Source organism: Aplysia californica, unplaced genomic scaffold, assembly GCF_000002075.1.
Source record: "Aplysia californica isolate F4 #8 unplaced genomic scaffold, AplCal3.0 scaffold00346, whole genome shotgun sequence".
NCBI lineage: Eukaryota > Metazoa > Mollusca > Gastropoda > Aplysiida > Aplysiidae > Aplysia > Aplysia californica.
This window is the reverse complement of record NW_004797616.1, coordinates 285152-298325: the sequence shown is the minus strand read 5'-3', so window position 1 is coordinate 298325 and position 13174 is coordinate 285152. Positions and strand designations below refer to the sequence as shown.

Here is a 13174-nt window from a genome sequence, read left to right as displayed (position 1 = left end):
CAACACAGCCATATGTCACACTGAATGACACAACACAGCTACATGACACACACACTGAATGACACAACACAGCTGTATGACACACACACTGAATGACACAACACAGCTATATGACACACTCACTGAATGACACAACACAGCTGTATGACACATTGAACAACACTCACAAATGTCTTGAGAGAAAAAGCAACAGGTCGCTACCCTAGAATATGACAAAGTTCTGTCTGGCTTTTTGGCCATTTAGAGTCGCTGAAACTAAGAGGTCTGAAACCAAACGTTCTAAATGCTCTATTAAAATGTTAAGATTATATTCGGAGTTGTTATCAAGATATTCAAAGAAGTTTATTTGAAAAAGCTTGACATTTAGTGAGGTTAAACATTTTTTAATGTCAAATATCTCGAAACTAGGTATCGAGTAGATAGAACTTTGTAATCCTAAGATAGCGAAGTGAACAGAGATGCGACAAGAGAAATATCACCACCTACGTCATGTCTTTATTTTGTTTCGTTTTTCCTCAGCTGTCTGTTGGTGCCAGTGACCAGCGCATTCCGGAAAAAGCGGCCGTGGTTTCGGTGTTTGTGACTGTGATCCGAGACAACCAGGATCCGTTCTTCCTGCTCCCGAGCTACAACGCCAGCATCGTAGAGACGGTGCCTGTGGGCGCCTCGGTCACTACAGTGTCTGCCAGCGACAACGATCTTGTGGTGAGTCGAAGAGTCTGTGTTGTTTGATTGTGTGTTTGCTTTTTACTTTTCTTGAGCCAGTTTTTGTGTTTTTTTCTGTCTATAATAACAGTCATGTAGTGAGTTTGTTGGATATTTAGTTTTTTTAAACCAGGTTGTTTTTTTTCTGTTGATGACATTGATGTTGTTGTGAGTGCTGTTTTATTGTGTGTTTGCTTTTTACTTTTCTTGAGCCAATTTTTGTGGTTTTTTCTGTCAATAACAACGATATTGTTGTGAGTTTGTTTAGGTTTTTACTTTTCTAGAGCTAGTTTTTAAAAGTCTTTCAATGATAGAGGTCTTGTTGTGAGTTTGTTTACCATTTAACTTTTCTTGAGCCAATTTTTGTGTTTTTCTGTCGATAACAACGATATTGTTGTGAGTGGTGTTTTATTGTTTGTTTGCTGTTTACTTTTGTGGAGCTAGTTATTTTTTTAAAATCTGAAAATGACAATGATTTTGTTGTGAGTCTAAGAGTTTGTGTTGTTTTATATTTTGTTTAGGCTTTTTACTTTTCTTGAGCCAGTTTTTTAAAGTCTTTCAATGACAATGGTTTTGTGGTGAGTTTGTCTATATTTTTACTTTTCTTGAGCCAATTTTTGTGTTTTTTTCTGATGACAACGATATTGTTGGGAGTGCTGTTTTATTGCTTGTTTACTTCTTACTTTTTTTTTAGCCGCTTTTTTTTCCTGCCTTGATGACAATGATGTTGTTGTGAATGGAAGAGTTTGTGTTGTTTTATAGTTTGTTTAGGTATTTTACTTTTCTTGAGCTATTTTTTTTTTTACATCTGTAGATGACAATAATCTTGTTGTGAGTTGAAGAGTTTGTGTGGTTTGATTGTTTGTTTTGTTTTTATCTTAATCTTTCTTGACAAAGTTATTATTTTAATCTACTCAACATTTGTTTTGTTTGTATTGTGACTTTCTTAAGTCCAGCATTTTGCTTTTGATAGTTTGTTTGTTTTTATGTTATTGCTGTCTTTTATATTTTTATTTTTTGGTGCTGGTATTGCTTGATCTAGCATCAATGGTACAGTTTTAAGTACAAAAGTTTGTGTTGTTTCTTTGGTTCTTTATGCAATGACAATTTTGTCTGTGCCATAATTAAGTTGTTATGTTATATTATTGTTACTATTATTATTGTTACTACTTATTATTATTATTATTATTATTATTATATATTATTATAATTACTATTATTATTATTATTATTGTTATTATTATGGAGTGGCTTGAAGGGCAAGATTGCTTGAGTGAACACATTATCACCGATCTTTGTTTCAGGGCCTGATCCTGTATCAAACGATCGGCGTGTACCCGGCCAACGAGTTCTTCGACGTGAACGCCATCACCGGGGGTGTCTCGGTCATCAAGTCTCTCCTGACCGACCCGCTCCAGGCCACCTCCTACACGGTCAGTCAATGATGACCTTTCCACATTCTGTCTGGTTTTTTTTGGTGGGGCTGGTATTGTTATTACAAAAAGAAACATAATAATAATAATAAAAAGCATTTATGCTGCGCATTCACATTTTCTTAAAAATGTAAAAAAACGCTATTTGAATGCGCATTACATTATTAATAATATCACACCTTAAAGATTAAAGGACATATGCGTATGTTAAACATAGTATTATGCCTGTATATGTATATGTAGGCCTAGAAAAATTTCTGTGAGAAAAATAGTCACGCAGTGAGCCTGGCAATTCGTTCGCTTAAAATATAGAATGCTATAAAAACTCACGAACCGTCACAATAAAATTGAAACTTGAATAATTAGAAACATTAAATAAAAAAATTTCTCTCTCTCTCTTTCTCTCTCTCTCTTTCTCTCTCTCTCTTTCTCTCTCTCTCTCTCTCTCTCTCTCTCTCTCTCTCTCTCTCTCTCTCTCTTTCTCATGGCGTTGAAAAATACATCTCATGTGATATGTGTATTAATTGTTATCAGCTTATTTTTCTCTTCATATTGAATTTTTGTTCAAATAATGGAAGATTAAAATTCTGTGTATATCTGTAGGTGTTTTTACAATTCCTGTACAGCCAAGAAAAGTTTCCCAGTGGCACAATAAAGTATCATCTTATCTGATCTGATCTGATCTGATCTGATCTTATCTCAACTTATCATATCATACAGAAAAAGCAACCTTCTTCTAGCTGACTGATTCGAAAAACTTTTATCGTTGGCCAACTGTTCAGATGTACTTATCCCAAAATTTTGAAAAATGTTTTAAAATTGTAGATTTTGCGTTTCATTGACTCGTCCCGTAAGTGTCATTTTAGGAGTACTGATTCCGTCAACCCCAAACCCTTCACCTGATCCTGTGCTATGTTTACTACCTATTTTCACCCATATTGTGATACTTTGTCCAATCACGAATAGTTTGAGTGCTCACGCAAGCAAATCCATCAATATTTGACTAAATTATAGCTGTTTTAGGGTAACATCCTTTGCTGTTGGATGCGTAAAATTGTAGAATCCCTTGCATCTTGCAAACTGAAAGAGTTAATGAACTGACACTGATGTATGTTGTTTGTTTTTTTTTCTCCTTCAGCTGCGTCTTGTTGCCTATGACAACGCCTATGCTGCCAACCGCGCCACTAGTGACGTCACCATTATCGTACTGAGGAACGTGAATGGGCCCATCTTTGTGCCCTCCGCTACCTATGAGACGACGGTCAACGAAAACATCGACATCGGGGCGAGAGTCATCTCTGTCTCAGCCCAGGACCGAGATGCTGGGGTGAGAAAAACGCTGTGGTTCTGTTTGTACCTCTTGCATGGTGCAGGTTGTGTTGAAAGGGCTGTAAAAGTACCGTATATATTTGCCTATAATATGAGCGATTAAACAAAAATAACTGATCTTTGAGAAATACATTTTCTTACATAGTTTGACAGTGATTTAGTCGTCACCTTCTTTAGCAAAAGTGTTTGTGAATATTCATGTACCTGAAGTTTAGTTCAATATGATTAATGGCTCGAATCAATAATTATGCATTCTCTTCAAATAAGCTTCAAAAGCATCACATAATTACTTTTCTTATATCTACTGTATATACCAGGGGTGCTGATGTTCTGGAAAAATCCATTCGTGCAGTTTCTGAAATTGCTTTTGGATACTTTAAGTATGTGTAATTGTTTCTTGTATGATGTAATATATTTCTGCTTATATGCTCATGTACATTTTGATATCTTTGAGCAAGGCATATAGCACTTTATTTTAAAATAGTCTTGATACAAGATGAATAAGACGATAAAATCTAACTTTTTGAGTCCCGTGCATGCATTTCTGTAGGGTCTGAAATGTACAGGATTCACTTTCATTGCTAGTCGCCACCGCTGTATATATTTTAGAGAGAAGTTTGCAAATTTGGGTAGGGTCTGAAAATTTCAGGATTCATTTTCATAGCTAGTTAGCACCTCTGTATATATTTTAGAGATAATTTTTCAAATATTTCTAATCTGTTCCTCAGGATATTGTGACCTATGAGCTGGTGAACCCCACGTCCAATGGCACTCAGTATTTCTTCCTGGATCGAGACACCGGTGAAATCAGCAGTAGAAAAGCCCTTACATCAGCTCCGTTGAACTTGTACACTGTGAGTTGTCTTAACCCTTTTTGTTAACGTTTGCACCGACAAGAATAAAGGTTGATTCAAGAATGATCAAAGCAAAGCCAGAAAGTTTCCCCGAATTGACTCTTTGAACCCTGAGTTTGTTCCACCGTTTCCCCAGAGTTTTTTTCTACAGTCGCCTAAACCTGGTGCACTATGTCTCATTATAACCCCAAAAGCTTGACTCCAACTTCTAAATGGCAGAAACAAAGGCTTAGTCATTACTAAAAAAATTGTTTGGGGAATAGTTCTGAAAAACAAGCAAAAACTAGCAGTAAATGAAACAAAACAGTTGTCACTTCCCTGCATCCAATGGGAGCGTCTGATGGGGTTTAAAGGGCTAGAATCTGCCAAAGTGGCAAATACATCTTGTAGAATATCCTGTATGAACCAGTAGAAAAAACGGCAGTTGACAAAATTGGAGAATGCAAATGAGTACATGCAAGTCTACACAGCAGTGAACAGGTTACTCACTGGTTCTGGACTACGTCTTTTGGTGTTTCCATATCAAAATGATTTACAACATTAGTAGATCTTATACACAATAGTACTCATCATAACCCATGTAATGTAAATGTGAGAATATAGCAAAGCCAGACTATGCTTGACACGTTTTAACTTTTGATTAAAGGGAGGCATTCCGCTGCCAAGAGCAAAATGCTCGCAGCTAAAAGGATTTAAAAGCAACAACAGTAGCAATTTTGATTAGATCCTTTTGGAGAACTCAATATAGTTTTGATTTATCTTGGTTTCCTATTTGTGTTTTCTTTTGTATTAGACCTCCTCCGTCAATTGTGTTATTTTTTAATCTTCCCCCAAATTGACTTCTTGCTTGTGTGACATAATGTTTGACTTCTGGTTAATAAAACCACCAACTTTTTGCCCACAGTTGACTGTCAACGCTAAGGACAACCGCGGGCGAGGAGCTCTGGCGTCGGTTCGAATCTTCATCCAGAGAATCACGGACGAGCCGCCAGTGTTCCTGAACACTCCGTACAGGACCACCATCGACGTGAACCAAGCCGTCAACTCGACCATCTACCAAGTCACGGCCAGGGATCTCGATGCTCAGGTGAGTGGGTGGTTGGCGGGTGGTCTGGTGTGGCTTGCTTCTTCTTTCCTATCAAACATCAATCGTCCTTATCACCCCTTCTTCTTTTTTATGTTTGTTACTCTCTTGTAGCACCTCTAATCTTCTGGCGCTCATATGACCTTATGCAGCTGCGAGCGCCGTAAAACCTCTACTAAAACTACTAAAACTAAATGCAGAGATGAGAGATGCTTGCATGAGTGTTGTGAAATTGTGTCACGATGCGGTGGACAAGACAAGACAAGACAAGATAAGATAAGATAAGATAAGATAAGATAAGATGAAATGAGATAAGAGCTGATAGCTTCAAAAGACATCTTAAGCATTTTCTGTTCCTACAGGCCTATCCTTCATAAGCTTTTAGTGTTATTTTTTAAATTATAGTTGTTCTGTGTCTACGTCTGAATGAAAATTGTCTGTGTGTGTGTGAAAATATATACTGCATGAGAAGAAAGGAAGTAGTAAGAAAGGTTTTGAAAATGGGTGTTCCAATGTAAATCGCATTGAGCTATTTTTTTGGAAATGCGCTATATAAATGTTATATATTATTATTATTATAATATTAAGATCATTATTACTAAAATGACATGAAAAGTGAGGGCAAAATAGATTCCCACAAATGTGTCACGATGCGATGGAATCAGGTGCTCGTCAATTTTGGGGCATATGGAGTCATTGGTTTCATCTTGAAGCCTGTCCTTTTGCCTTGCTTTAGATTAAAACAATACCCATTTATCTTGAATAGAAGTTAAGAAATTTGTGTTTGAAGGAGCTGGGGTCGCCTGGTTTCAGAGATACAATTAGCGAGAAAATGGCCACCAAAGTTTAGTTTATTTCCTTAGCTTGAGAGCCAGTGTAAACTGAAATTTTACATCTTTTATGCATTTCATCAAGGTTTCTCAGTAAAATCCTTACTGAAATGTGTTTTTAATTGGCATAAAAAGAGTTAAGCCGAAAAACAAAAATTCGATAAAAATTCCAAAATCTGCGGAAAAATGCCGGTTTCTTATCGAAGAAGTTTGGTTTGAGAAAAATTAAAGAAACAGACTCTGTGTATAACAATAGTAGAAATGAAAATAAAAATAATATAGATTCTCATTATAATGATATTGATTAACAATAAAGATACATTTTAAAAAGCATTCTTTAAAGTGTGTACCCCCGCTGAGAACCAAATTATTTGTGTTTTATTACCCCAGCAAACCGTAGGCCACTCGGAGACATTCTCAGCTTCCGGGAAAGCATACTTGTATAGTGTGTAGTACCTCTGTAGTGTGTAGTATATTCGTAGTGTGTAGTACATTAGCATGCTGTTTGTTGTCTTCCCACAGAGTCCTATACAGTATGCCTTAGTCGGCTACTTCCCTGGCAGCTCTTACTTCGAGCTGAACCCATTGTCGGGTCAGATCACCCTCAAACAGAGCATCATCAACGATCAGTTCGCATCTCTCCTTTATGTGGTAAGTCAGTTTGTTGTTGCTGCTGTTGTTGTTGTTGCTGTTGTTGTTGTTGTTGTTGCTGTTGTTTTTCAACATGATGTGTCTGAGCAAGCCATTTCAAGCATTCCATTTTTCATAGACTGAAAATGAGATGTGTGTGTGTGTGTGCCCCCCCCCCCCTCTCTCTCTCTCTGTCTCTCTCTCTCTTTCTTTCTCTCTGTCTCTCTCTCTCTCCCCCCCTCTCTCTCTCTTGTTCTCTCTCGCTCTGTCTCTTTCTCTTTCACTCTCTTCCTCTCTTTCTCTGGCTCACTGCCTCTCTCTCGCTCTCTCTCTCTCTCTCTCTCTCTCTCTCTCTCTCTCTCTCTCTCTCTCTCTCTCTCTCTTCCCCTCTCTTTCTCTTGTTGTCTCTCACTCTGTCTCTTTCTCTCTCTACCTACCTCTCTCTTTCGCTTTCTCTCTGTCTCTCTCTTTTTACCTGTCTCTCTCTCACGCGCTTTCTTTGTCTGCTGAAAGATCATACAAAATAAGTAAAAAAACATACTTGTTTGTATTGTATTTCTTATACTTGATGTTTTACAGTTGAAAAAAAGATTTATTTTTTTTTAGATTAGTACTTCTGAACAGCTGGCAGACATACGATATTTTAACATTTTTTAAAAGAAAAGAAAAGAAAAGATAAGATAAGATAAGATAAGATAAGATAAGATAATATAAGATAAGATAAGATAAGATAAGATAAGATAGGATAATACTTTATTATCCTAGAGGGAAATTTTTCTTGGCTGTACAGGACGTAAAAACACATGCAGGTATACATACAAAATTTAATTTATATATTACTCTCATTAAAATTCAATATGAAAAGAGAAGTAAAGCTGACAATATGTAGGCATGCATATCACATCAGCTGCATCATTCAACCACATGCAGGAATTTAATTACAAGACCGTTGGAGTTATATATAGATACATACTCTGTGTCTTTCTCCAGCTGCGTATTGAAGCCTTTGAAGTGCTGCGCCAGGACCTGAGAGTGGCGGAGGACGTGCTCATCGACGTGACCAGGAACCCCAGCCCTCCCGTGTTCAGCCAGAACTTCTACGTGCAGACAGTGTCGGAGTCTGAGGCCCAGGGGACCAGCGTCCTGCAAGTCTCTGCCTCCGAGGGAGATGGCGTAAGTTGGGACGTGCTTCCCGTAAAACATGTTGTGGTCTATTTGGCTGTTTATTGGGCAATCTGGCGTGTTGGTCGGTAGCAGGGGGTTAGGCCTAGCCTATTGTATTGTTTGGCGCAAGTGTGAAAAGCAGAGAGAGTGAGTGAGTAAGTGTGAGATGAGTTCAGTTTCAGTTCAGTTGTATTGTTTGGCGCAAGTGTATAAAGCTGAGAGAGTGAGTGAGTAAGTGTGAGATGAGTTCAGTTTCAGTTCAGTTGTATTGTTTGGCGCAAGTGTATAAAGCTGAGAGAGTGAGTGAGTAAGTGTGAGATGAGTTCAGTTTCAGTTCAGTTGTATTGTTTGGCGCAAGTGTATAAAGCAGAGAGAGTGAGTGAGTAAGTGGGAGACGAGTGCAGTCTTGATTACAGCAGGTTAGAGGGAAGAGCTGTATCGAGGCAGAGGAGGCCTGCAGAGATTTTGGGGTGAGGAAAGGGGAATGGTTGTTTAGAGCCTCAGTCTATTTCTGTGCTTGTCTTGTGAGATTCCAACGCATCAGGGCTCCACTGAAGAGAAAAGGATCACATGATCTAGAGAGAGAGACAGGTTTGGCTAACACTTGTTGTAAACGCGTCTCCCTAAGCAACCAAAAGGTTAGTATATTCTTTTATGTTCAAGTAACAGCACTCATAAATAACTACAGTCACTCCGATGTGCACAAACATTTGTTTATTTTTATTTTCATCAAAAATCAAAATGAACAATGTTGCCTTATCCTTGCAAGGCATCTCCACATCAACGACCGCCATATTTGGATACATAATATTCTATCAATACATGATAATCAATCAAATTCAAACATATTATAATACTGCACAATAGCAAAGACGATGTGGAATGTAACGTTCCGCCAAAAATATAGTGCACATCGGGTAACAAAAAACGTCATGAAAACTTCCACTCAGTGTTAACTCACAGGGGGCTCTCGTAGTCTAGGGGTTAAGATGTTCACCTCTCATTCAATAGGTCCCGGGTTCAAAACCTGACAGCGACAGAAAATTTGCTTCTCTAACATATTCTCCTTTCACCTCCTTTCCTGCTCTCTAATCATGTTCTGTTATCTGCTTTCATTTCCATTTGTTCACCCCCCATCCTCCCCACCCCCTCCTACCTCAGGGCTCCTGACTCTTTCTGTTACTACTCTTGGCTCCTTCTTGTGGGCAATTTGGTAATTAAAGTTAGTGATGGGAATCACCCTCATAGTGACAGGTATTATTAAATGTTCCCCTTGGATGCACTAGTGGATGGGTTGTACAAAAATGTTAACCTCTGAAAAGTGAGCACTGGCTGTAAAAAGTTTGACAAGCACTGTCCAAGCATTTCCCTTGAAAGCATTGTGGGTAACAGATAACAGAACTTTTGTATTTTTACGTAGCAGCTGTCAACCTTTGACCTTTTGTATCTCCTCAGGATGTTGTCACCTATGAGATAGATGCTGCCTCCCAGAACGGAATCACTGCTCAAGATTTCTTCTTCATCAATCCAGGGTCGGGAACCATATTCATCAGGAAGAACCTGGCACTTAGCTCTCAGAGCCAGTACTTGGTATGATCCTTTCATCATGATGCTCAGCATTTTTTTGACTTTGGTTTTGCACTACTGTTTTTTTTGGTGCATTTTTTTCCAAGACTTTATAATTCAGCAATGGAGAGTCAGCATAATTTAGTTAGGTAATAATTAATTGGTAAAATATGAACAAGTCTAATTCCCTTGCTAAATAATATTATGCTTTCCTTTCTTTTTGATTAAGTATTATGTCCTGAAAATATTTTGAAAAATATATCCTAGAATGAGAACAAAAGTTAAAACTTGCTGGCATAATTTTTTGTGAAGGAATTAAAATTATATGCTGTATCATTTAACTTATAGTTGTTTTTCAACAGTTAAAACAAATGAATAGGAATGGTCTTCTGACAAGACTTACATGTATAAAACCAGTTACCAGACAAATTTTTTCACCATATTTTTTGCACCGAGACCGTTTACAGTTTGTGTTTTCCGTGTCCAGTTCACAGTGGTGGCTCGTGATGACGGGTACCCTCAGAAGACCGACCAGGCCTCGGTGCAGATCAACATCATCCGTGATCAGTTCAGCCCGAGCTTCTCACGCTCCAACTACATCGTTACAATCGTGGAGACAACGGCCATCAACGACACGATCCAAACTGTCGTGGCTTCAGACGATGACCTCCAGGTAAAGAGGGCGCTTTTCTGTCTTCATAAACTCCTCCAACAATTGTTTCAGTTTATGTTATCTAATCTGAGATTTATTTGTTTTTATTTGAGATTTAAAAATTATTGCTACCTTACTTTCCGTCTCACAAGTTCTTGACATTTCTTTTTGCTCTTCTTATAAAATAATACGTTACATCTATTTTTGGAGTATTTGAATTATTGTCAAAGGAAAGATTTATTCATTGAATGGAATTACAGGATGTGAGTTTTTTTTTGTTGGCATTGAAAAAAGATTAGTGTTGTGTATTTAATTGTATCCCTTGCGTTGAATGTTTATTAGATAGTAAATTGGGTTGTTTAGTAGGGAGAATAGGTACAAAAGTATTGGATTGTTTGGTAAGAAGGATCAAAAGTTTCATTATAGTATGGAAGAAATTTTTTGCATTTCTCATAAAGTAAAAACAAATTATTATTGATTGTATTGTTTTGAGAAGAGGAATTATGATTTTTATGATGATGGTGAGAAACATTTCTGTTTTATTCTGTTAAATACTGAGAAGAAATCATTCTTGTTTCTTCGGTGAAGTTTTGTATTTTATGGGATTTTTTTTTGTCCGAAGAAATGAATGAATATATCTCTGTCCTCATTTCCAGGACACAATCGTGTACGAAGCGATCGGAGATGGACCTGCTCTAGCGTTTTTCTCGATCGACGCATTCTCTGGTGTTGTGCGAGTGAGGAACAACCTGAGGGAGAGTGCACAAGAGCTGTACATTGTAAGTCAAGAGGGACTTAATAGGTGGAGAGAGGAAGAGAGGAATCAGTGTGTATGTGTGTTTATGTGGGGGAGGGGGGAGGGAAGGGGGGAGAATAGGACTAAAGTGAAAGAGGGACAGACAAGATAAGAGATGTAACGAAGAGAGAAGGAGAGAGAGAGAGAGAGAGAGAGAGAGAGAGAGAGAGAGAGAGAGAGAGAGAGAGAGAGAGAGAGAGAGAGAGAGAGAGAGAGAGAGAGAGAGAGAGAGAGAGTGAGAGAGAGAGAGAGAGAGAGAGAGAGAGAGAGGTGGGGGTGGGGAAGGAAGGCGAGAGAGGGAGACAGGGAGAAGTAGAAGGAGAGAAAACACTGAAAAGTAACATGGGTATGTCTAAGGTCGTTGAAGAAGTTTGATTTGAGAGAAACCAAAGAGAAGGACAGACAATTGATATGGATCAAGGTATAATTCGGAGTTGGATTATAGTCGACAAAATATTTTTTCAGGTTCATATCTGAAGAAGAAAAGTATATTTGTATTATGTTATATTAAGTTTTTGTGTGTATTATGTGTATGTTAGGCTTATGTTACTCAGATAAGTCTAAGACTATTTTGTGTCTTTAAAAAGAAATTCTTCTCTTTGTCCCGCGTCCCTCTTTTTATTGTTCAAAGTGTCACCATTGAATTTTAAAATTAGTGCATCATAATGCTAGCAATATCTAACGATACTGAAAGTTTTCTTCCTCTTAGATGAGTCAGAACAAAAGATGGAACAATTGTTTTTTTAAAGTTTTTGTAAGTGCTGTAAAACTCTTACAAAACTTAAAAGGACCCCCAAAAAACGATGAATTTATTTAAGACAATTCTTTGTCCTTTTTTTCTCTTCTTTTTTCCCCATGTCTGTTTTTAAAAAATATGTGACTTGTCATTGTTGAGCTTTAAAAAAAGTGCTACATAATGTTAAAGATATCAAACGATACTGAAAGTTTTTTTTCTCTTATATGAGTCAGAACAAAAGTTGGAACAATTTCTATTATTTTTTATTTTAAACTTTTTTTTCGGTTTTAGTAAGTGGCGTAAAACTCTTACTAAAACTAAAAAGAACCCCAAAAAACGATGACGTATCTTGTTTCAGCTGAGCATCCGAGCGTACGACAGTTTCTACCCCAACAACTTGGCCGCTGCCACTGTGACCATCAATGTGATACGTAATCCCAACGCTCCCGTGTTTGAGCTCCCCTCGTACTCCGAGACGGTCAGAGAGTCGCTGGCCGCAGGAAGTCTCATCCTGCCTCTCACTGCCCGGGATCTCGATGGGGTAAGTTTATGACTGACAAAATACAGAGGTACCGATTTTCGGGATAAATCCGGAAGTCTTGATATCTGTTCTGGCATTGTCCGGATTTTGCGCAATTTCAGAACTTCAGTAAAGAATAGTTTTGAACAAGACAGATTAGATAATGATGTGATCTGTTAGTTTTGAATAGCCACCTGTCGCATTTCCATGGGGTCTGAAAAGTTCCAGATTTGATTTCATTGCCAGTTGGCACCTGTGGAGATATGTTCCTTACCTTGATGAATTCCAATTGTGTGTAAGTGTAAGATGTTTAGGTTTTATTTGATGGCCAGCAGTGGCATACAAATATTTCAACTATTACACTATATGATATGCAGTCTAACCTGCTCTTATGACCACCTGTCTAAGACTGTTACTTGTACAAACATTCACTTTTTGGTCTCCTGGGATAATATAGTTAAAGCACACAAGGCTTGCTGTAGAACGTGGATATGTGTTAAATTATTATTATTATTGTTAGCCTATTATTATTAGCCTATTATTATAAGATTATCATTATTATTATTATTAATGACATTATCATTTATTTTATTATTATGATTGTTCTGATTATTATGATTAATAGGATTATTATGATCATTATTATGATGATGATGATGATGATAATAATAATAATTATTATTACTAACTATTATTATTATTATTATTATTATTACTACTACTACTACTACTACTATTATTATTATTATTATTATTAATATTATTATTATTATTATTATTATTATTATTATTATTATTATTATATTTTTGCAGGATGCCATTGGCTACACCCTCCTGAACGTTGGAAGCTGTCTGGAATATTTCTACGTGTCCCC

At 37.3% G+C, this 13174-nt stretch overlaps 1 protein-coding gene across 1 annotated transcript in view; it reads left to right on the top strand.

Annotated features, from left to right (window-relative positions):
* The window catches only part of LOC118477175 (protocadherin Fat 4-like), a gene marked incomplete in the record, with an annotated part of 113600 nt that overhangs the window by 33924 nt on the left and 66502 nt on the right, over nt 1-13174 (top strand). Inside the window, 12 exon segments of the mRNA XM_035970945.1 lie at nt 520-705; nt 2010-2138; nt 3277-3465; nt 4196-4321; nt 5226-5408; nt 6758-6886; nt 7856-8038; nt 9485-9619; nt 10083-10268; nt 10904-11026; nt 12138-12320; nt 13113-13174. The exon segment at nt 13113-13174 is cut by the window's right edge and continues 61 nt beyond it. Coding sequence (XP_035826838.1) covers nt 520-705; nt 2010-2138; nt 3277-3465; nt 4196-4321; nt 5226-5408; nt 6758-6886; nt 7856-8038; nt 9485-9619; nt 10083-10268; nt 10904-11026; nt 12138-12320; nt 13113-13174 — 1814 coding nt within the window.